This window comes from Phocoena sinus, chromosome 1, assembly GCF_008692025.1.
Source record: "Phocoena sinus isolate mPhoSin1 chromosome 1, mPhoSin1.pri, whole genome shotgun sequence".
In the NCBI taxonomy this organism is placed as follows: Eukaryota; Metazoa; Chordata; class Mammalia; order Artiodactyla; family Phocoenidae; genus Phocoena; species Phocoena sinus.
The window spans coordinates 51,207,120-51,232,077 of NC_045763.1; the positions used below are offsets into that span (position 1 = coordinate 51,207,120).

The 24,958-nt window shown below is 36.8% G+C and overlaps 2 protein-coding genes across 3 annotated transcripts in view; one reads left to right on the plus strand and one right to left on the minus strand.

Moving 5' to 3' along the window:
* The window catches only part of HOOK1 (hook microtubule tethering protein 1), a 65,420-nt gene extending 59,181 nt beyond the window's left edge, over positions 1 to 6,239 (plus strand). For both annotated transcript variants that reach the window (XM_032653012.1, XM_032653020.1), the window contains 3 exons: positions 1,212 to 1,313; positions 3,212 to 3,280; positions 5,073 to 6,239. In XM_032653012.1, coding sequence (XP_032508903.1) covers positions 1,212 to 1,313; positions 3,212 to 3,280; positions 5,073 to 5,243 — 342 coding nt within the window. In that variant the 3' untranslated portion in view covers positions 5,244 to 6,239. The remainder of the gene's footprint in view (positions 1 to 1,211; positions 1,314 to 3,211; positions 3,281 to 5,072) is intronic.
* Positions 1 to 24,958, minus strand: part of LOC116764420 (cytochrome P450 2J2) — an 80,783-nt gene that overhangs the window by 637 nt on the left and 55,188 nt on the right. The window lies entirely within an intron of this gene.

A 24,958-nucleotide genomic window follows, 5' to 3' on the forward strand; every position in this document is an offset into this window, starting at 1 on the left:
CAATGACAATGAATACTGTATTCTTACCATCATCAAATATTATCATTTAAAAAATAGTTGCTTTTTCGGTAAACATGATTTCATTTTTTACCCTTAAACTATTTCAGGGGAGAGGTTAAAATAGTAACATATGTACATGATAGAAAGCTCAGAAAATATAGAAAAGTCACAACCATACTTTCTATCACTTAGAGGCAACCAATTTTTGTGTTCTTTGTAATTATGATTTAAAAACTAATGTGTCTGCTTTTACAATGTGTACTTCATAAGGGGAGGTACTTCATAAGGGGAGGTACTTCATAAGAGTCAGTTGCCCTGACTCTGGCAAACTGCTGCAGCCCCATCTGCCACAGTGCCTGCCACGTTTAGCAGTGAATCGTTTTGAATGAACCACAGTAATGTTTAGGGATATTACTTTCTAGTCTTTTTTCTTTACCTCTATAAACATAGATGAAATTTTCTTGTCATTAAATTTTAAATCTTTTAAGATAGATTTGTAATTAGGTGATACAGATGACCTTATTATTGGAAACTTGTTTTGCTTGTAATTTATACCTAATATTTCTGAGTTGATTTGCTACCATACTGCTGACTACATAGTTTAGTTCAGTCTCTGAACGACATTCTGATCAAATTTTGTTTTTGCTCACATTTGGTAATTTACATGGATATGATTGAATACTCTAGAATTTGCAGACAAAATCATCAATGTCTATTTATCTTATATATTGAATTACATCTAACTAGATAATGGTAGTAAAAGATTGTTGCTAAGAATTTTTTTGTGTGTTAGTTACTCCTACTTTGTACAGGTAGCAAGTTCCCATATAACTATTGAATTCATTTTAATTAATTTTAAAAAATGTTTTAATTTATCTGATTCAATTTAAAGGTAGAAAAGGGTTATTTCAAGACCTCAGTGCTCAAAGCTTATAAGGCTAAGTAACTATTTCTGAGTACTGAGCCTGGAGAAGGATATTTGATTTGGGAATGGGTATCTTCCCATTTTTGTACTGAATTTTTATACCATTTCTAGTCTGTAGAATGTTATTTTTGTTACTCAAATTAGAATGTGAAACAAGTTATAGTTAGCTCCTGGATCACTTTCTGGATAATGTTCCACTTTACACAGATTTTACACACTGTGTTCTTATTTCAGTATTTGACGAGATAAAGTGAATGTAAGAGATTTGTTTTTTTCCTTTAAACAGGTAATAAAAACTTTAGACCCCAAGTTAAATCCAGCATCAGCTGAAATAATGCTACTTAGAAAGCAGTTGGCAGAGAAAGAGAGAAGAATTGAAATTCTGGAGGTAAAACTTCCATATTCATATATCTCCTCTTAATTATTCTGTCAATATATAATTAACTGCTGTCAGTATTTGCCATTAATGATCAAATTTCACAAGAATTTAGAATTTAGGAGTGTCATGTTTTAGCACTCAGTATGCTTATTACAAAGCATCTCACAAGCCCACAAGATGGGCCTCTACAAGTTTATGTATCTTGCTCCATTGTATGTCTCTCCCTCTGTATCAGCCAATCATATAGATAGCCCTTCTTTCTAGTAGAGTCCTGCCATCATGCTCCTTTTAACATTATGTGGATGAGAGTTCATTTAAAAAAAAAAACACACAAAGCTCACCTTTTTAAAAAGGTACTACACTCAGTTAACCAGATTCTTCTTTTACTTTTCTTCTCCCAATAAATCAACTAGGAAGGTTATGTTTCAGGGAAATACACTATATTCATTTACTCATATTATTTCTGAGCCAGTAGATAGAGACTGTGGTGGAAATAATTTATTTAAAGCTTTAAAGGCCTTAATATACAGAGTACACACCAGCCTGTGGTGCACTTGCTGCAAGTGCTTGTCCAGGCCATGTCAAGTGTTGTAAAAAATCACTGGATACAAGTGTCTCTCTGAAGAAATACTATTCATTCTTCAGGATCCAGCTCCAGTATCTCCCATTTATAAAGCTCTCCTTGTATATCTTAGGCAAAGTGAGTTGTCTCTTTATAGTGACTCCATGTACTTTGAACTCATGAATTCATCCCACAATAGCATTTTTCTTTATGGCATGTGTCAGAGTGTCTTGAGGGCAGAGGCTGTATCATATCTCTGTACCCCCATGGCATTAAATATCACATCAATCAGAAGCCAAGGTTACAGCTTTACTGTTAACTTGTCTTAAAGTTGTCACTCCTGTCTGGTCCTCAGTCTCCTCATCTGTAAAATAATGGGACTTGAACTGAATAATCTGTGAACTCTAAGTTGCTTTGAATAGTCACTTCCCAGTGAAAGCCAATGAGAATGTGCACCAGTGTTGATACTTGAAATGTAGCTCCTTTACAAGTGTGATGACAAAATGGTGCCTCTAATATAGGGCTGTGAGGAAAATATTCAGTTAAGCCACAGCATATGGGCCTTTGATTTATGTGTAGTTATCTGTACACACACTGCAAACAGTAAAAAGGAGAAAACTAATGTTTATAGCAGAGGTTATTCTGTCTGCATCCTTCTTGGGCAGTCTGTCTGGAGTGGATGTGAGCGAGAAGATGGGCATCTTACCTCCTTTGTTTCCTGTATGCTTTTCGCACCATGAGCATCTTGCTGTAGGAACATTCATATGTTTTAGATGCCAGCTATATCTGGCGCTCCACAACATGTACAAAATCAGCTGTATTAGAGTAATTAAGAAATGAACGTCAGTCTCTAGGGTGGCACGCAGATAGGGCCCTGGGCAGTGTAGCATACAGTCACCAAGGACTGAGACAGAACAATTCTTGCTAAGCTTTACAGGAAATTTTAAAGGATTTTCTGGGGTATTTTTCCTTACATCCTTTTTCTCCTTAGTTTCGACTCTCCGCAGGTGCAGCTTTGTTTTGTCACCTAAGCCAGTTGTTACTTTTTTTCTCTAGATATAGGGGACAGTAGCATAAGAATCACTCGTTTCTTGTTTGTTATTGTTTAATATCTGTTCTACCAGTACAATTCCTAAAATAAAGATTTATTAGTCACAATCTTATTCTTTCCTAAAGGTGCTGGGCATGCATTTCCCATGATTCAGCTTTACAATTTGTATACTTTCTGTGGCTCACAGTGCACTCTTCACATTCTCTTGATCATGGGCATAGTGAAAAAAATATTCCATTTTCAGTAATTTGGGTTTGTTTCTGGGATTTTAATAGTCCTCATATCTTTTTCCAGAGTGAATGTAAAGTAGCAAAATTCCGTGATTATGAAGAAAAACTCATTGTTTCTGCCTGGTATAATAAGGTGAGTTGAAATTTAGCCAGTGAGTCGTTGTTTAGAACAGTGTTTATCAAACAATTTGACCATGAACCACAGAAGGAAATATACTTTATACTACAAATTAGTATGTGTTCATGTTTATGTATAACTGAACAAAGTTACCTTGACTGTGTGTGTTGCACTCAGGTGTTTTCTATTATATTCTCTCGTTTTTTTTAAATGTTGATCATAATCCAAATTTACTTTATATTTTAATATTTTTAGTTGATTTTGACTTAGAAAACCACTAAATTGATTTCATGACTCACCAACCTTTAAGTTAATGCACATGAAGCACTCATACAGTTCTTAAACATTTTTAAGATCACCTTATTTGAGCTAAAACATTTAATTTGTGCTTCATAAAGTGTTTCTGTAGAAATACGAATATCTGTATAATACAAAATTAATTGCTTCTAGTACTCAGCATGTATTTTAACATCCCTAAAGCCTCTCAGTGTATCCTTTGTTGTATTTTCTTTTTTTTATCCAGAGACTGCTCTTTAAGAATTGTCTATCTGTCCTAACAGAGAAAATAGTATAAAATTATTTGGTATATTTTATTTTGTCATCCTTAGTATGGTGGGATGTTTTCAAGAGTAGCATTTCCTGATGTATATGGTTCTTTTGAGTATTCTAATCAGCTAGCATAGATAATAACACAGCCATTATCTACCTTAGCTGCCATTTATTTAGTATGAGAGAATATCAGTTTATAGACTCTCCACATGTGAAGCCTGTGCTTCACCATGAAGAACTGGTTCTCCATCCTCAAACATGCCTTTTTCTTTCATGTCATCATACTTTTTGTCTGTGTTTTCTCTCTCCCTTCTCTATTTGGTGAAATCTGACTTAATTTAGCAAGACCTTGAAGGAGATTGTGTGAGGTGTCCCCAGAACCTTCCTTCATGAGTTAGCCATCCTGGTTAAGATTAGGGACAATGTATTATTTTCCTTGTTGTTCTGTGGCCTCTTGATACATAAATCATCAAAGATATTAGAGCCAAATAATACATTATTTAATCATTTTTCAACCCATATTTTTTGAGCATTTACAATATTGTTGTCTATTGTACTAGTTACCAGTGAAGCTAAGTTCAGTAAAATCGCTTTATGTGATCTAGTGAGAGAGGAGTAGTGACTTCTTCCCTTAGTAAGAAACCCAGTAGCCACAACTACAGTAATTTGTCATGTACTGATATATAGCTAGACCATAGTAAATTTGAACTATTCTGTGATTCTCAAACTTTAGCATTCAACAGAAGACTTGTTAAAACACAAACTATTGGACTTACCTGCAGAGCTTTTTATTCAGTAGGTCTGGGTAGAATCCACAGGTATAATTTGCACTTTTAAATTCCCAGTTGTGCAAACGTTAATCCAGGGACCACACTTCAAGAACCATTGATCCTAAGCTTTTCTCTTGTGCTGTGTCTGCTCATAATGGCTGGAGTAATGGCCCCAACACAAAAATTTGCCTTGGGACTTTTTTCTATTGTTATAATTAAGCTTAATTCTGGAGCATTATTTTAAGCTACTGTTTTTAACAATTTCAAATTTAATGGGTCAAAATAGAGAAACAGGGATTTATGCCTTTATTTTCCCCTTTCTTACTGGCATTATCACGTGGAGTGTAGCTCCTGAACCCTTAATTTTTCTATAACAATGAGGAAGACACCAGCTATATAGAATTGTTTTGAGGATTAAATGACTTTGTATATGTGGAAAGAACTTTGCAAACTCTACATAGTCATGTTATTTGTTTATTTTTGTTCAGAGTCTAGCATTCCAGAAATTAGGGATGGAATCTAGACTCGTGAGCGGCAGTGGTGCTTACAGAGACACGGGGGCTTGTGCTCCTGCCCGGTCTTTCCTAGCACAGCAGCGGCACATCACCAGCACCAGAAGAAATCTCTCTGTTAAAGTTCCTGCTACGACATCTGATTAAACTGCAAAAGAACACGTAAACAGAAGTGCCCTTAAAATATTTTGTATCTTTCAACTAACTACCAGGTTGGAAAAGTAGTGTATGATTCTGGATATCAGCTATTTTAAAATCAAAATGCATAAAATTAGTCTTGCCAGCTGATTTTGAAAACAGAATGTGAAATTAGCTATCTGGGGAAGCATGTGTGAATAAATGGAAGATATAATAAGGCAAAAATCTCAAACATTTGTCTTTTGAGAGTATTATATTATTTCAAATTGACTTTGTATATTTTAGTTTAATGTTTTCGGTTGGACCAGTAACTAATTTGCAATGTGTAATCGGTAATATGTAATCTAAAAATACATCTATTTTAGTGTTTTGGTATAAAAATAGTTGTGAAAAGAAACAGTTGTGAGGTAGGCACGTGGAGAACTATACAAGAGTTATATTTTTTGACTTGACCTACACAAGGCATTACCTCTGTCCTCTAATTCTGTTGCTGAATGGGTATATTTTATCATGTAATGGAAGATATAACATTTGGAAGATTGGACTATTAAAATGACTTCTCCATAGAAGTGACTACTTGGCAATTTTGCAGATTTAGAAGAGGTCACAGTTCTCATATGTACCTACTATAAACTAAGGCTTCTGTACAGAATGGTTGAAACGTTAAGGGTATAGAAATGAACTGACTTTAAGAGATGACTTTCTGATGGGAAGCAAGCTAAAAAATATACTTCGTGTGAAATGCCCACACTATTTTAATATAATTAATGAAGATTACAATTAATTATTATTACTTTTAAGCATAGAATTATCAAGGTTTCTGCTAAAAAAAAAAAGATGCATTAGTAGTTTTGCCTCTTCACTGAAAAGAGATAGTGAAGTAGAGGAACAATTTGGAATCACTTTTTTTTTTTTTTTTTGCGGTACGCGAGCCTCTCACTGTTGTTGTGGCCTTTCCCGTTGCGGAGCACAGGCTCCGGAAGCGCAGGCTCATGGGCCCAGCCGCTCCGCGGCATGTGGGATCTTCCCGGACCGGGGTGCACGAACCCGTGTCCCCTGCATCGGCAGGCAGACGCTCAACCACTGCGCCACCAGGGAAGCCCTGGAATCACTTTTATCTTGCTTACTAATTAAGGAATTTGTCTTGGGTTGAGTTTATGGCATTCAGTTCATTTCTGCCCAAAGCTCCTTTTTTCAAAGGCATTACTCTATTATTTTTGGTCATTTTTAAGAGTCACACTTTGGAATTTTAATTTAGTTGAGTTAAATCTGTGCTGTCCAATAATGTAGCCAAAAGTCACATTGGCAATTTAATTAAAATTAAAAATTCAGTTCTTTGGTTGCACTAGCCACATTTCAGATGCTCAATAGCCATATGTGGCTAGTGGCTACAGTATTGGACAGTGCAGATATAAAATACTTTCATCATTGCAGAAACTTCTTGGACAGTGTAGTACTAAATCTTTTTATAATAACTTGGAAACACTCATTGATGTTAGACCACAAAAATGAAAAAAAGAAAAATGTTAGGACAATTTCAGATATGAAAAGTAATTGAATTATGATGTAACTAGTATCTTACATTCCTTATGGTTGAATACCTTATGTTGTGACATAATCTTTCCAGTGCTATTCAGAACTACATACCTATCAGCATATGTCTAGACCACAGGTCAGCAAACTTTCTGTAAAGGGACAGATGGTCAATGTTTTAGTAAGTAAGTATTTTAGGTTTTGTGGGCCATATGATCTATCGCAAGTACTCAACTCAGCTGTAAGTATAAAATCAGGAGCCATATACAATATGTAAATTAAATGGGTGTAGTTATATTTCAGTAAAACTTTGTTTGCAGAAACTGGCAGTAGGCCAGATTTGGCCTGCAAGCTGTAGACATCTGTTCTAGATTTTATTCTTAGCTTTTTTTTTTTGCAAATATGAGTATTGTTCCATTTACAGTATTATTCATTTAGATACTTGGTTTTTATATTCTATACCAATAAATGTTTTCTAATCACTGAAAATATAAGAATTTCATACTATATTTGGGTCTCTGAGATTAAGGAGCATCTGTCAGGATATTTTATCAGGGTTACTTCTTTTGACTACCTCTTAGATTTTGGTGTTCTTTACTGGTACAATTATATTGTTGAATTTCATTTTCCTGTATTATTGTAGTCTCTGCTTGCCTGTGACTTTTAGTGAAATGAAATAAGCTTTTGAAAATATTTTAGCATGCTAATTAAAATTTTCTAAATATTATAGCATTTTGGTACATTTTGGTCAATGTAAGATATCTGCTCCTTTGGTGTTTACTACTTGCTTATAATTGAGATTTCACAAGCTCTTCAAGCTCCCTTTTAATGAAATTTATTGTAAAACATCAATTTCAATAAATTAGTATTTTCACAGTTCAATTGCTTATAAATTTTCAATCATTATATTTGGAATTTCTGAAAAATTCATACAATTTCTGAATAAGGATGTAAGGCTAGATTCTTTTTCCTAAATAGAGAAAAAGCAAATTTTGTGATTTAGCACTTTTCTAGTTGGTAGAATTTAAAATGCTCAATATGTATTTATACTAATAAATTACTAATGTAATTTAAAGTTCTGTATTATTGTGATTAATCATATGGAAATTCAGGAACTGATCAGAAGTGAGAGTCTTTTCCACATCTGGTTAGTGTAGTGAGATTGACACCCTGTGGGTGGTAAAGCATTATAAATATTCATCTTGAACCATGATTTATACATGTCTGTGCTGTGAGGCTTGAGTGCATATACCGGGGAAGAGAAATTCAGCATTTATCTCTCTGATTGATAAGGAATTGAATGTCCCAGTGATTATAAAGTAAAACCACAGACCAATTTGGGAATGATCTTTAATTTTGAGTATTTGCTCTAAGATTAATAAGTATTCCTTTACCTTTTTAAAATAAAAGTGTGTATACATATGACAATGATGTTTATCCTCAGCTTAACTTAATGTATTGTGGAATATTTGAAGTTCACTCTATTTTTTTTAATGAATAAGGCTGTTGAACTAATGATTTAATATAGATTAAGAACTAATGTCTTGTCTAGAAACATTAAACTGAGTAGCCCTTACTCAGATGTCATCGTCTTTGATAACTGGAGCGCTCATTTGAATGTCAAATAATGCTTCTGCATCTACACCTGTTGCTGTATAGTGGCACATGTGGCCCAGTGGGTTGGCTTTTAGGCCACAGTACTATCTGTTTTAGGTTCTCTATATGTATATTTAATGAGAAACATTCCTATGTAAAAATGTGTGTATATGGTTGTATGCATACATTCTTGTTGTGAACCTGTACCTTGCAAAGAAGTAGTTTGGAAATTTGTAAAGCACAAACATAAAAGGAAATCGTGTGCAGTTATTAAACTTGATGGAGCTTAAATGTAATTTTTAGTTTATAAAAGGTTCTTTCTATTTTCTATGGCAAAGACTTTGACACTTGAAAAATAGAAGCAATACTTGATTTATTTTTGTATTTAGTATATTATTTTAAATAAATGATTGTCCAATAACAATACTTGTCAAATGTTTTAAAGTAAAACTTTCTGATTCTGTGTCTGATATGATGAATTTTTAGTGGGTACAAGTGCACATTTGTTGCTTTAAATAAAGGACTTAAATATTTAGATTGGTAAAGAAAAAATCATTCTAATTTTTTCATTTGTGTGTGTGTGTGTGTGTGTGTGTGTGTGTGTGTGTGTGGTGAACGATGTGTAAAAATGATTTTTTTGGTGTGCTCTTTTATATCTCCAATTTTCATTATCATGGAATCCAGAATATTTCTGGGTTTTTTTGTGTGTTTTTTTGGCAAAGACTACGACTATATCCATTCTTTCTCCCCTTCTTCCTTTAGCAATAGAACCCCATACTTCAGCTTGTTATATTTACCATGGGGTGGGGGAGTTAGTTAGATTAACTACTTGCCAGATTCCCTTGTAACTAGGTGGGGCCATTTAACCAAGTTCTGGCCAAAGAGATGTGAATAGTGATGTATGCCTGTTAAAAGAATGGGCTGCTTTCCCTAGCTCTTCTCCCTCCCCATCTGGAATGCCATGTGCCTGAGGGCAACCCTAGTGGAACAATAAGGAAGAAGGCACTTGTATCCTGAAATCATCATTTAGTCGTATCAGCTGTGGACCTCCAACCCAGATTTCTCTTAGTTAAGCAATTTTTAAAGCTGCTTTATTTGGAGGTTTCTTTCTTCCAGTACCCCATTTCCGAATCTTACAAAGGTTTTTCAAAATGAGTTGTGAAGTTTTTAGAAAAGTGCAGCTGTTTGATGTTCTTGGAACATGTCTTGGAAAGGTTTTATTCTGTTCATGTTAATGGATGCTCAATAAATATTTGTTTAATCACATGAAGTTAGTTAATGTGTCAGTTATGGAAAGATGATAGAGACAGAAGTGAAGTCCTATCTCACTCTAGGTAGATCAACATGATCCCAAAAGACCATGATTCTACTAATTTGACTTTCTGAACTATACAATAAATGCCGGCCATACATTATTTTGTGACTAGTTCACTAAGAACAGCCCAAAGTTCTAGACCTGCACTGACCAATGTGATGGCTGTTAGCCACACTGGTTATTAAAACAAATTTAGATTTTATTTCCTCCTTCTAGCCACATATGGCTAGTGGCTCTGATATTGGACAGTGCAGATTAAGAACATTTCTATCATCACAGAAAATTCTATTGGACAGCTCTACTCTAGATGTCTAAATTAAATGTACACATTCTACAGCTCTCTGAAGTTCCATATTATAGGGGATAACAAATGTAAAGTGAAACTTTCACGCATCACCCTGCACACAGTGACATGCTCAGGGATAGAGCTACAGTTGGATCCTTAATCTGGCTATGGTTTTGATGGTGACGTGCTCCATTCCCTTGCCCACCTGGGCTGCAGCAACTTGCTATCAGTAAGTGGTTAAAAGTTGCAAGTTAGACCTCTTGCCTCTTGCTTCAACTCAAACATTCCCCTCTTCCGAATAAATTCTTTGGGGATTTCTCAAAAAAGATGAGAAACATTTTTCTAAAACTTTCAAAGTCTTTGTCTTAGCGACCTTAATGTGATCTACCTTTGTTTTTTTTAATGTGTCTGTCTTGCTACACGGTTTCTTGAGGTCACCGGCCTTACTTGGTTCATCTCTGCTTCCCTCACAACACTCAGCACAGTATCTTCTACATAGTTAGTAAATATGTACTAGCTGCATTAGAATTGCTGATGGACACAATGTTTTCTTTAGAAATCCAGTCTCAAGATGCTCTGAAGAGATCAGGGTGTGCATTGGAAGGAATATCTGAATAGGCAAATGATCTTCCACCCATAGATTCAATAAACTGCTTCACATGTATCAGTACTTCTGAGAAAAATCCAGAAGCTAGAAAGACTCCTACACACTGGGTGACTAAGAAAATACCCACATTGAAAAAGGTAGGAAATGCTGATACCCTCTCACCATAAACCCCACTCCAGCAATGTGCCATGCAATTGGCAAATGGGAGGAAACCCTCAACTACCTTCTTCAACCTGAGGAGTGAAGGCTTTGGGCCAAACATCTAACATCACAATTTTTATGGCTGCTACCTGAAGGACTAGCTTCTAACTCACCCATCTCTGGAAGCTGATAGGTCCTGGCATTTGCTAGTTCCCTGGGACCTCAAGGAACTATGAGGCAGTTTTGAACTTGTACAAGCACTTGCCCAGCTCGTTCCCCTTGGCTAGGAGCTGAGTGAGCAGGCAATAAAGTTCAGCTGGCTAGGAGCTGAGTGAGCAGGCAATAAAGTTCAGCTCCCAGCTGCTCCCTGGAAAGAGTTTGACTGCACATCTGGCAGTGACTTTTCCAGCTGCTGTCTGAGGATTTGCCTTCTAACTAGCCTGCATCTGGTAGATAATGGGGTAGGCAACTAGTCCTCTCAGAGCTTAAGTGGGCATGTGGGCACTTCCTGTGGCTTTTCCCCTTAGCTCACTCCAGTGAAAAAAGCCTCCAGCTTCTCCCTGGAAGGAGTTGAACTACACAACAAGTGTCGTGATTTTTCCAGCTGCTATCGGAGGGTCTAACTTGCCTGTCTCTGGGAGGTGATGGGGCCCAGCCTGTACTTCTCCCCCAGGGTCTACAGAGAAAGCAACAATTTTTAATGTCCCTGCATGCTCTCCCCATGACTCCTCCCCCTCCTCTCAGCTCACTCCAATAACACCCAGCTCTCAGCATCTCTTTAGAAAGGGTTAGACTGCAAACTAGTGCTCTGACTTTTCCAGCTGCTGCCTGAGGGTCTGGCATCTAACTTGCCTGTCTCTGGGAGCTGACAAGACAGGCAATGACTAGTCTCTTGGGAGTTTGAACAGGTGTGCAGACACTTCCTGCAGCTCCTACCCTCAGCCTGCTACAGTGATAAAATCAAGTCCTCAGCTTCTCTCTAGAAGGAGGTGGACTTCACATCAAGCCCCCCACTTTCCAGCTGCTACCCAAGCGACTGGCTTCTAACCCACATGTCTATGAGACCTAACATGACCCAACATTTGCTAAGACCCTGGGGGCAACAGAGAGCAAAGCAGGCCATTCAAAAGGGTGGTTGGTCTGAATGAGGGTGTGGAGATTTGCCACAGTTCCTCTCCCAAGTTCATTGCAGAGCTAGTGAGTGATAAACTCCAGCTTCCAAATTCTCACTAAGGAGAGAAGGAATTGGTTTACTCATCTAGCGCCCCAACTTTTCTAGCTGTTATTTGAGCTACTGGCTGCTTTCTTGCCTTCTTGAGGCACTGAGGACTTGGCATACTTTATTCTCCTGGGGGACACTAAGAACAAAGATGGCAGTTTGGACAAGCACAGAGGTTTGAGAGGCACCCAGAATCTCTGACCAGGATGATTGGTGAGGTTTATTTCCTATACTATGAGGCCAGTCCAAGAAGACAGAGAGAGGTGGGTGTTTTATCTAATGTGCAGACACCAACATAGAGAGTCAAGGGAAATGAAGAAAGAAGGAAATATGTTCTGAATAAAAGAATAAGATAAGTCTCCAGAAACTGACCCTAATAAAATGGAGATCTGTGATTTTCCTGACAGGGAATTCAGAATAATGGTCATAAAGATCCTCACCTAGGTCAGGAGAGCAAAGCATGAACAAAGTGAGAATGTCAACAAAGAGGAAATTTTTAAAAGTACCAAGCAGAAATCACAGAGCTGAAGAATACAATAACTGAACTGAAAAAAATTTAAATGGGCTTCAGAACAGAATAGATCAAGCAGAAGAAAGCACTGACAAACTAAAAGGCCACTGGCAATCAGAGGGGCAAAAAAGAAAGAAAGAAAGAAAGAAAGAGAGAACATATAGAATATTCATTATGAGAGTCCCAGGAGGAGAGGAGAGAAAGGAGAAGAAAGTTTATACAAAGAAATAATAGCTGAAAACTTCCCAAACCTAGGGAAAGAAATAGCCACCAAGGTCCCTGAAGCACAAAAGACACCAAATAAAATGAAAGAGACACATTATAATCAAATTGTCAAAAGTTAAAGACAGAATTTTGAAACAGCAAGAGAAAGGTGACGTTACATACAAGGGAAGCCCTGTAAGACTATAAGCAGATTTTTCATCAGAAATCTTGCTGTCTAGAAGGGAGTTGCATGATATATTCAAAATGCTGAAAAACAAGCAAACAAACAAACCCTGCTAACCATGAATACTATACCTGATAAACCTATCCTTCAAAAATGAAAGGGAGAAAAATACTTTCTCAGCTAAACAAAAGTTGAAGGATATTAAACAGCCACATAAGAGCTTAAGAAGTTATGAAACTCATTAGTAAAGGTAAATATACAGACAAAAAAGAATTCCCTATTACTATTTCAGTGGTGGATAAATCATTTTTCATTCTAGTAAAAAGTTGAAAGACAAAAGTATTAAAAATAACTAAAACTAAATCATGTTATTGGATACACAATATAAATAGAAGTATATTGTGACATGACCATATAATGGGGAAGGAGAGATGAAAGTGTAGATTTGTTTGTAAGTGGAGTTGTTATCACCTTAAATAGACTGTTACAACTATATTTTATATAAGCCCCAAGTTATCCACACAGAGAATACTTAGAGAAGTTACACAAAAGAAAAGGAGAAAGGAATCAATACAAATAATAGCAACAACAAAACACAAAGACAGTTGGAGAGAAAAAAAAGGACAAGAGAACTATAAGACAAATAAATCAGTTAACAAAATGGTAATAGGAAGTCCTTTTCTATAAATAATTATTTTAAATGTAAGTTGATTAAGCTTCCCAGTCAAAAGATATAGAGTGGATGAATGGATGAAAAACCAAGACTATGTGCTATCTACAAGAAAGAAGTGGACAGGCTGGAAAATGAAGGGATGTTAGAAATGTAATATATCCCTTTCTTACAGCAATTCAAAGAAAGCAGAAGTGGCTATAAACATATCAAACAAAATGCACTTTAACTCAAAAAGTGTCTCTAGAGACAAAGAATGTCATCATGTAATGATAAAGAGTCAATTCAACAAGAAGACAGAGCAATTGTTGGGTGCAATATATATATGCACCCAACAGGGCACCTAAGTACATAAAGGAAATACTGACAGATATGAAAGGGGAAATTGATAAAAATACAATAATAATAGGAGATTTTAATAAGTCTCACTTTCAATAATGCATAGAACATCCAGAAAGAAAATCAATAAAGAATCAGCTGACTTGAACAATACTATAGACAAAATGGACCTAACTGATACACACAGAACTTTCCACCCAACAGCAAGCACACATGGAACATTCTCCAAGATAGATCACATGTTAGTTAACAAAACAAGTCTTAGTAAATTTAAGATCTAAGTCATATCAGCTATTTTTTTTTACCACAATAGAATGAAACTAGAAATCAATAACATCAAGAAAATGGGAAAATTGGCCGGCCGGCGGCGAGGGATGCGGGGGGAGAACTTTCTAGAGACAGCGGCCGGTTCGGGCTCTGGAGCTCCTTTCTGCGAAAGGTGGTCTCTGAACCCCTTTGCTCTCTGTGAAGTTGACTCTGCTGGAATTTGGTGCTTATTTTCCTACTTACAGGATTTTTGCTCATAAGAGAAATCAAATCTCCATGTCATGGCAAAACTGGGACTTTCTGGAATAATGCAAGGGGTTCAGAGAATTGAAGAGAGCCTGACAGATGGAATCAAAGCTGCAGGACTTCCCTGGTAGATCAGTGGTTAAGAATCCGCCTGCCAATGCAGGGGACATGGGTTTGAGCCCTGATCCGGGAAGATCCCACATGCCGTGGAGCAGCTAAGCCTGTGCGCCACAACTACTGAGACTGTGCTATAGAGCCCATGAGCCACAACTACTGAGTCCGCCTGTCAGAACTACTGAAGCTCACTTGCATAGAGTCCGTGCTCCACAACAAGAGAAGCCACCACAATGAGAAGCCCGCGCAGCGCAACAAAGAGTAGGCCCCACTTGCTGCAACTAGACAAAGCCCATGCAGAGCAATGAAGACCCAATGCAACCAAAAATAATTAATAAATAGATTTAAAATATATATATTGCATTATAATATTAGAATATTTTACTACTGAGTAAATTTATGTATTATATTAGCTCTAGAGGAAATCTGAGAAACCATGTTGTTTAACTGCATCTACAATATTACAAGGAAGAAAAACTTAAAGGCACATAACAGGCTTGCTGAAGGTAAGAGGTAGAAAGCAGTTCTATTCTTTCCTTAGAGCCATGGCACTATTTTTGTAATATAATTTAGTGTTTTTATGGAATATTCATTCCTAATTCCATAAGAGTGGCCTGTGGTTCTTTCATTTGACTTTTAGAGCCCTATTCCTTTACTTCACACTCTTCCATTTTTAAGAAATTTTCTCCAAAGAGGAAGAAAACCTTACTTGGTTCTGAATGGCTTCCTGGAAGATGAGAAGTTGAGTGGACCTCAGGGGTGACTGGGGAAGGACAGAAACCTGGCTTGTTCCACAGAAAGAGAAGACTCCTGAGGAACTAGCTTTAGAATGAGATATCTTCTCATTGTTGGTCAGCTCAAGTGGACAATCAAGGGCTCTTGGGAAGTGACCCAAGGCATTTTCACCTGGGAACAAACTTCAAGCAAGAATAGCTAAAGGACCATCTTAGCCTCAAGAATTTTTAATAAAATACTCCAAGATTGTCTAACCTAGGCCATTATCATTTCAAACGAACTTCTCTAGATAATTATTGTAAAATATTTTTCCAACTAACTGCATGATGGGACTTTCCCTGTGGTTAACCATAAACCAGTAAGAATTTGAGGATTTTTATCAAGTATTATGTTCTGGTTGTAAAAGTATTGGTCTGAAACCAGGCTTTCTGAAGCTATGCAGAAAGTGGGGCCAGCCTACAGTTTGAGAGATATGAAGCTACCTCATGTTGATGGTACTTCAGGCTCTCCATTTCTCCTAGTTCAGGCTGGTTTGGTGACAGTAGCAGAGTTGCTTTCCTTAACAAAGCTCAATGTAAACGCCATGGCAGTTTACGCAGAAGAACATAAAATAGAGTGTCTAGATGTGAAGACACCAAGGTGGGGAATTTGGAGAGATGATAACACAAAAGAAATCTCCTGAGAAATCCCTCATTTAAGAATCAAAATGATTGAGTAAAGCCTGTGAGGGAGACCTAGGAATACCATTCAGGCAGAGTAAAACTAGGGCAGTGAAGTAGCTTGGAACCAAGCCATTAGGGAAGAATTTACTTGAGATTCAAGAGATACCTTATAAATAAGGAGGGAGAAGAGGCAGGTGAAAATGGGGTTGTTAGGACAGGTGAAGGGATTAGTTTTGAAAATGGGAGCAGGGTATTTCTTTGTGATAAAATTGAAGAAGTGTATAGGAGGAAATAAGGTAAACTTTTCAGATTAGAAAAGAGAGGAAGTCAATCAAGCTTATTAATGACTTAAACCTTTTCAGTGAAATAGCCTCTGGGTTTTGATGTAGAAGACATACTAGGAATTTGAGGAATGTGAAAATTATTTACAATAGACTCTAGGGAAAATAATGAAGAAAAGATTACTAACTAATTTAAGCCTGGTTGAATTTAGTTAGCATGATTTTAAATGAGTACAATCAACCATCATGGGTATGAGAACGATGGAAACCATAGGATTAACCCAAAACAGGGGATTATCATTGTTGGTATAACAAAAATGCCAGGGGAACAAAGGATTCTACATTGATTTTTGGACACCTCTGAAACGACTTACCATGAAGGCTAGGCTGGGACAATAAAAAATGGGGCAGAGATAAAAAAGGACTGTGGAAGGAAAATAAAAATGGAATTGGTGTTGCTAAAAGGATCTCTAAAATGGAGCCAGGAGGGCATTAATAATGTGTGACTTATATATGTCTCAGCCTGGATGGATCTGACCTTTTGACCACTTACTGTCCTGATGATGTCATCCAAAACATCTGCCAGAAACTCAAGATACTTATTGGACCCTTACTCTAAAATACCTTGGAACAGCCTAAATACTTCTCAGACCCCTACCCTAAAATAACTTGTGATTCTTAAGGACAAATATTTCCTGACTCACATGGGAGACAAACACAATTCTCACCAGGCAACTTTTAACAACCTCGTGGCTTTTTGTCTTTATAAGCCCCTGATTTTTTCTCTTCCCCAGAACATCTTTCAGGGTTACCTGAATCTGTGCCTTCTGAATTGCAATTATTTATACCCCAAATAAATTCTTTTCTTATTAAAAAAAAAAAGAAAAGAAAATGGGAAAATTTACAAATACGTAGAAATTAAACAACATACTCTTGAACAACCACTGGATCAAATGGGAAATAAAAAGAGAATTTAAAAAATATCTCAAGATAAATTAAAATGAAAACACAATGAACTATGGGATTCAGCAAAGCAGTATTAAGAGGGAAATTTATTGGAATAAATGCCTACATTAAAAAAAAAAAAGATATCAGGGAGAGCAGCCATGATGGCAGAGTAGAAGGACCCTGAGCTCACCTCCTCTCACGGACACACCAAAATCGCAGCTAACTGCAGAACAACCACTGATGAAAAAGACTGGAACCTACCAGAAAAGATCTTCTACAACTAAAGACATAAAGAAGCAAACACAATGAGATAGGTAGGAGGGGTGGACTCATGATATAATCAAATATCATACCCCCAGGTGGGCAACCTACAAACTGAAGAATAATTATATATAATAATTATATTACAATAATTATTATAGGGAATTCCCTGGTGGCACAGTGGTTGAGAATCCATCTGCCAATGCAAGGGACACAGGTTCAATCCCTGGTCCAGGAAGACACCATGTGTCGCGGAGCAACTAAGCCCATGTGCCACAACTATTGAGCCTGTGCTCTACAGCCCACCAGCCACAGGTACTGAGCCCACATGCCACAACTACTGAAGTCTGCCTGCCTAGAGCCCGTGCTCCACAGCAAGAGACGCCACTGCAGTGAGCAGCCAACACACTGCAATGAAGAGTAGCCCCTGCTCACTGCAACTAGAGAAAGTCTGCACACAGCAATGAAGACACAACACAGCCAAAAATAAATAAAATTAAATTTAATAATAATAATTATTATAATACACAGGGTCTTGTGCACACTAGGACCCAGGGAAAAAAGTGGTGATTCCATAAAAGACTAGGCCAGACTTACCTGCTAGTATTGGAGGATCTTCTGGGGAGGCAGGGGGTAGCTGGGGCTCATTGCAGGGACAAGAACACTGGCAGCAATAGCTTTGGGGTGTACTCATTGGCGTGAGCCCTCTTGGAGGCTGCCATTTTCTCACCAACACCTGGCCTCACCCAACAGCCTGTAGACTCTAGTGCTGGGACTCCTCAGTCAAAAAAACCAACAGGGCAGGAACACAACCCCACCCATCAGCAGACAGGCTGCTTAAAGTCTTCCTGAACACAGAGCTGCCTGATAAACATACCCCATGATACGGCCCTGCCCACTAGAGGGACAAAACCCAGTTCCACTCACCAGTGGGCAGGTACCAGACCCTCCCATGAGGAAGCTTGCACAAGCCTCTTAGACAGCATCATCCACCAGGGGACAGACAGCAGAAGCAAGAACTACAATCCTGCAGCCTGTGGAAGTGAAGCCACAATCTCAGAAAGTTAGACAAAATGAGATGGCAGAGGAATATGTCACATATGAAGGAAAAAGATAAAACCCCAGAAGAACACCTAAGTGAAGTGGAGGTAGGCAATCTACCTGAAAAAGAATTCAGAGTAATGACAGTAAAGAGTATCCAAGATCTTGGAAAAATAATGGAGGCACAGAGCGAGAAGATACAGGAAATGTTTAAGAAAAAGCTAGAAGAACTAAAGAACAAAATAACAGAGATGAACAATGCATTAGCTGAAATGGAAAATACACTAGAAGGAATTAATAGCAGAATAACTGAGGCAGAAGATTGGATAAGTGACCAGGAAGACAGAATGGTGGAAATCACTGACACCGAACAGGATAAATAAAAAAGAATGAAAAGAAATGAAGACAGAAGAGACAGCTGGGACAACATTAAATGCAACAACATTTGCATTATAGGGGTCCCAGAAGGAGAAGAGACAGAAAAAGGACCTGAGAAAATATTGGAAGAGATAATAGATGAAAACTTACCTAACATGGGAAAGGAAACAGTCCCCCAAGCCCAGGGAGCGCAGAGAGTACCAGACAGGATATACCCAAGGAGGAAAGCACAAAGACACATAGTAATCAAATTGAAAAAAATTAAGGACAAAGAAAAAATATTAAAAGCAACAAGGGGAAAGCAACAAATAACATACAAGGGAACTCCCATAAAGTTATCAGCTGATTTCTCAGCAGACACTCTGCAGGCCAGAAGGGAGTGGCATGATATATTTAAACTGATGAAAATGAAAATACTACAACCAAGAATACTCTACCCAGCAAGGCTCTCACTCAGATTCAACAGAGAAATCAAAAGCCTTAAGGTCAAGCAAAAGCTAACAGAATTCAGCGCCACCAGACCAGCTATATAACAAATGCTAAAGGAACTTCTCTAGGTGGAAAAGAAAAGTCCATAACTAGTAACAGGAAAATTATGAATGGAAAAGCTCACTGGTAAAAGCAAACATACAATAAATGTAGGAAGTAATCTGCACACAAATATGATATCAAAACCAGCAATTGTGAGAACAGGAGAGCACAAATGCAGGATATTGGAAATGCATTTGAAAGAACAAATTAAAAGAACAGCAAATTAAAACAATCTTGTTTATCTATATACTGCTATACCAAAACCATATAGTAACCACAAACCGGAAATCTACAATAGATATACATAGAAAAAAGAAAAAGGAATCCAACGCAACACTAAAGTTAGTCGTCAAATTGCAAGAGAAGAAAACAAAAGAGGAAAGGAAGAAAAAAGACTTAGAAAAACAAACCTCAAAAAATTAACAAAATGGCGATGAGAACATACATATAGATAATTACCTTAAACATAAATGGATCACATGCTCCAACCAAAAGACACAGACTGACTGAAAGGAGACAAAAACAAGACCTGTATATATGCTGTCCATAAGAGACCCAATTCAGATCTAGGGACACATATAGACTGAAACTGAGGGGATGAAAAAAGGTGTTCCATGAAAATGGAAATCAAAAGAAAGCTGTAGTAGCGATACTCATATCAGACAAAATTAGACTTTAAAATAAAGACTGTTATAAGAGACAAAGAAGGACACTATGTAATGATCAAGGGACTGATCCAAGAAGAAGATATAACAATTGCAAATATATATGCACCCAACACAGGAGTACCTCACATCCATAAAAGGAGAAACTGACAGTAACACAATAATAGTGGGGGACTTTAACACCCCACTTCCATCAATTGACAGATCATCCAGACAGAAAATCAATAAGGAAACACAGGCCTTAAATTACACATTAGACCAGATGCACTTAATTGATATTTATAGAGCAGTCCATCCAAAATCAGCAGAATACACATTCTTCAAGTGCACATGGAACATTCTTCAGAATGGATCACATTGTGGGCCCCAGAGCAGGCCTCAGTAATTTAAGAACATTGAAATCATATCAAGCATATGTCCTGACCACAATGCTATGAGATTAGAAATGAACTACAAGAAAAAAAAAATGTAAAAGAAAAAGAACACAAACACGTGGAGGCCAAGCAATATGCTACTAAACAACCAATGGATCACTGAAGAAATCAAAGACATCATCACAAAATACCTAGAGACAAATGAAAATGAAGGGATAATGATCCAAAACCTGTGGGATGCAGCAAACACAGTTCTAAGAGGGAAGTTTATAGCAATGCAATCTTACCTCAAGAAACAAGAAAAATCTCAAATAAACAACCTAGACTTATACCCTAAATCAACTAGAGAAAGAAGAACAAACAAAACCCAAAGTTAATAGAAGGAAAGAAATCATTAAGATCAGAGCAGAAATAAATGAAATAGAGACTAAGACAACAATAGAAAAGTTAGTTCTTTGAAAAGATAAACAAAATTGATAAATCTTTAGCCAGACTCAAGAAAAAAAAGAAGAGGACTCAAATCAATAACATTAGAAATGAAAAAGGGGAAGTTACAATGGACACCACAGAAATACAAATGATCATAAGAGACTACTATGAAAAACTATATGCCAATAAAATGAACAACTTAGAAGTGGACAAGTTCTTAGAAAGGTGTAATCTCCCAAGAATGGACAAGGAAGAAATAGAAAATATGAACAGACCAATTACCAGTACTGAAATTGAATGAGTAATTTAAATCCTTCCAACAAATGAAAGTCCAGGACCACATGGTTTCACAGGTGAATTCTACTAAACATTTAGAGAAGAGTAAACATCTATCCTTCTGAAACTATTCCAAAAAATTGCAGAGGAAGGAAGGAACACTCCCAAACTCATTCTATGATGCCACCATCACCCTGATACCGAAACCAGACAAAGATAACAAAAAAAATAGAAAATTATATGCCAATAGCATTGATGAATAGAAACAAAATCCTCAACAAAATGCTAGCAAACAAAATCCAACAATATATTAAAAGGATCATACACCATGATCAAGTGGGATTTATCCCAGGGATACAAGGATTTTTCAATATCTCTAAATCAAACAGCGTGATACACCACATTAACAAATTAAAGAATAAAAACTATCATCTCAATAGATGCAGAAAAAGCTTTCAATAACATTCAACATCCATTTATAATAAAAGCTCTACAGATAGTGGGCATAGAGGGTACATACATCAACATAATAAAGGCCACATATGACAAACCCACAGCTAACATCATACTCAATGGTGGAAAGCTGAAAACATTTCCTCTATGATCAGGAACAAAACAAGGATGCCCACTCTCACCACTTTTATTCAACATAGTTTTGGAATTTTTTTTTTTTTTTTTTTTTTTTTTTGTGTACTGGGGCCTCTCACTGTTGTGGCCTCTTCCGTTGTGGAGCACAGGCTCCGGATGCTCAGGCTCAGTGTCCATGGCTCACGGGCCCAGCCGCTCCACGGCATGTGGGATCTTCCCAGACCGGGGCACAAACCCATGTCCCCTGCATTGGCAGGCGGACTCTCAACCACTGCGCCACCAGGGAAGCCCTAGTTTTGGAATTTTTAGCCACGACAATCAGAGAAGAACAAGAAATAAAAGGAATAAAAATTGGAAAAGAAGTAAAGCTGTCACTGCAGATGACACAATACTATACACAGAATATCCTAAAGATGCTATCAGAACACTACTAGAGCTCAACAATGAATTTGATAAAGTTGCAGGATACAAAGTTAATACACAGAAGTCTGTTGCATTTTTATACACTAACAACAAAATAGAAGAAAAAGAAATTAAGGAAACCATCCCATTTACCATCACATCAAAAAGAATAAAATACCTAGAAATAAACCTACCTAAGAAGACAAAAGACCTATACTGTGAAAACTATGACACTGATGAAAGAAACTGAAGATGACAAAAACAGATTTAAAGATATACCATGTCCTTGAATTCAAAAGAATCAATATTGTTAAAAAGAACATACTAAACAAGGTGATCTACAGATTCAATGCAATCCCTATCAAAATAAAACTGGCATTTTTCACAGGTCCAGAATAAAACAAAACTTTTAATTCATTTGAGACCCAAAAGACCCTGAATAGCCAAAATAAACTTGAGAAAGAAAAATGAAGCTGGAGGAATCAGCCTGCCTGACTTCAGACTATAAAGTTACAGAAATCGAAACAGTATGGTACTGGCACAAAACCAGACATACAGATCAATGGAATAGGGTAGAATGCCCAGAAATAAACCCTCACACTTATGGTCTATTAATCTATGACAAAGGAGGCACGAATACACAATGGAGAAAAGACAGCCGCTTCAGTAAGTGGTTCTGGGAACATTCTCTAACACCATATACAAAAATGAACTCCAAATGCTATAAAGGCCTAAATATAAGAGTGGGTACTATAAAACTCCTGGAGGAAAACATAGGCAGGACACTCTTTGACATAAATTACAGCAATATTTTTTTAGATCCATCTCCTAGCGTAATAGAAATTTAAAAAAAACAAATGAGACTTAATTAAACATAAAAGCTTCTAAACAGCAAAGTAAACCATAAACAAAATGAAAAGTTAACCTACAGAATGGGAGAAAATATTCGCAAACAATGCAATGGACAAAGGCTTAATTTCCAAAATATACAAACAACTCACACAGCTTAATATCACAAAAACAAAAATCTCAATCAAACAATTGGCATAGGCCTTAAATAGTCATTTCTCTAAAGAAGACATAGAGATGGCCAACAGGGACCTGAAAAGATGCTCAATATCACTATTAGAGAAATGGAAATCAAAAACTTCAACGAGGTATCAACTCATACAGGTCAGAATGGCTATCATCAAAAAGGAATGAAATTAGGTCATTTGTAGAGATGTGGATGGACCTTGAGTCTGTCATACAGAGTGAAGTAAGTCAGAAAGGGAAAAAAAATATATTGTATATTAATGCATATATGTGGAATCTAGAAAAATGATCCAGATGAACCTCTTTGCAGGGCAGGAATATAGATGCAGATGTAGAGAACGAACATGTAGACACAGGGGAGGAAGGGGAGGATGGGACGAACTGAGATTAGGATTGACATATATACACTAACATGTGTAAAACAGATAGCTAGTGGGAACCTGCTGTATAGCACAGGGAGCTCAGCTCAGTGCTCTGTGATGACCTAGATGGGGGTGGGAGGGAGGTCCAAGAGAGAGGGAATATATGTATCCACATAGCTGATTCACTTTGTTGTACAGCAGAAACTAACACAACATTGTAAAGCAACTATACTCCAACAAAAAAAATAAAGTATAAAAAGTCTATAAATAATAAGTGTTGGAGAAGGTGTGGAGAAAAAGGAATCCTCCTATACTGTTGCTGGGAATGTAAATTGGTGCATCCACTATGGGGAACAGTATGGAGCTTTGCAAAAAACCTAAAAATACAATTACCATATGATCCAGCAATCCCACTCCTGGGTATATATTCAGACAAAACAATAAGTTGAAAAGATATATGCACCCCAGTGTTCATAGCAGCTCTACTTACAATAGCCAAGACATGGAAGCAACCTAAATGTCCACTGACAGATGAATGCACAAAGAAGATGTGAGATAGATATATATATATATATATATATATATAATAGAACATTACTCAGCCATAAAAAGAATGAAATAATGCCATTTGCAGCAATACAGATGGAACTAGTGATTATCATATTGTGAAGTCAGAAAACAAATACCATATTATATCACTTATATGTGGAATCTAAAATATGATACAAATGAACTTATTTACAAAACAGAAATTGACTCACAGACATAAAAAACAAACTTGTGGTTACCATAGGGGAAAGGGGGGAGGTATACATTAGGAATTGGGGATTAACATATACACAGTACTATATATAAGATAGATAAACTAGCATAATACAAAAGAAAATCATCAAACCATAAAAGGCAAAAGAAAAAGGATCAAATAAAAATTACAAAAACAACAGGAAAACAAGGTTTAAAATGGAAATAAATACATATCAATCAATAATTACCTTAAATATCAATGAATTAAATACTTCAATCAAAAGATATAGAGTAGCAGATTGGATTAAAAAAACCCAAGAGCTTACAATATGCTGCCTAAAAGAAACCCAATCTAGGGCAAAGGACACACATAGATTGAAAGTGATGGGATGGAAAAAGATATTTCATGCAAACAGAAATGACAAGAAAGCAGGGGTTGCAATACTCATATCAATCAAAATAGACTTTAAAGCAAAGGCTATATGGGGGTCCAAGAGAGAGGGGATATATATATACATATAGCTGATTCACTTCACTGTACAGCAGAAACTAACACAACATTGTAAAGCAATTATACTCCAATAAAAAAAAGGCTATAAAGAAGGACACTAAACAATAATAAAAGGATCAATAATCGGAGAGGATATTACACTCATCAATATTATGCACCCAGTAAAGGGGCACCCAAATACTAACAGACATAAAGGGAGAAATTGACAGGAATACAATAATAGTAGGATATTTTAACACCCCACTCACATCAATGGACAGATCTTTGAG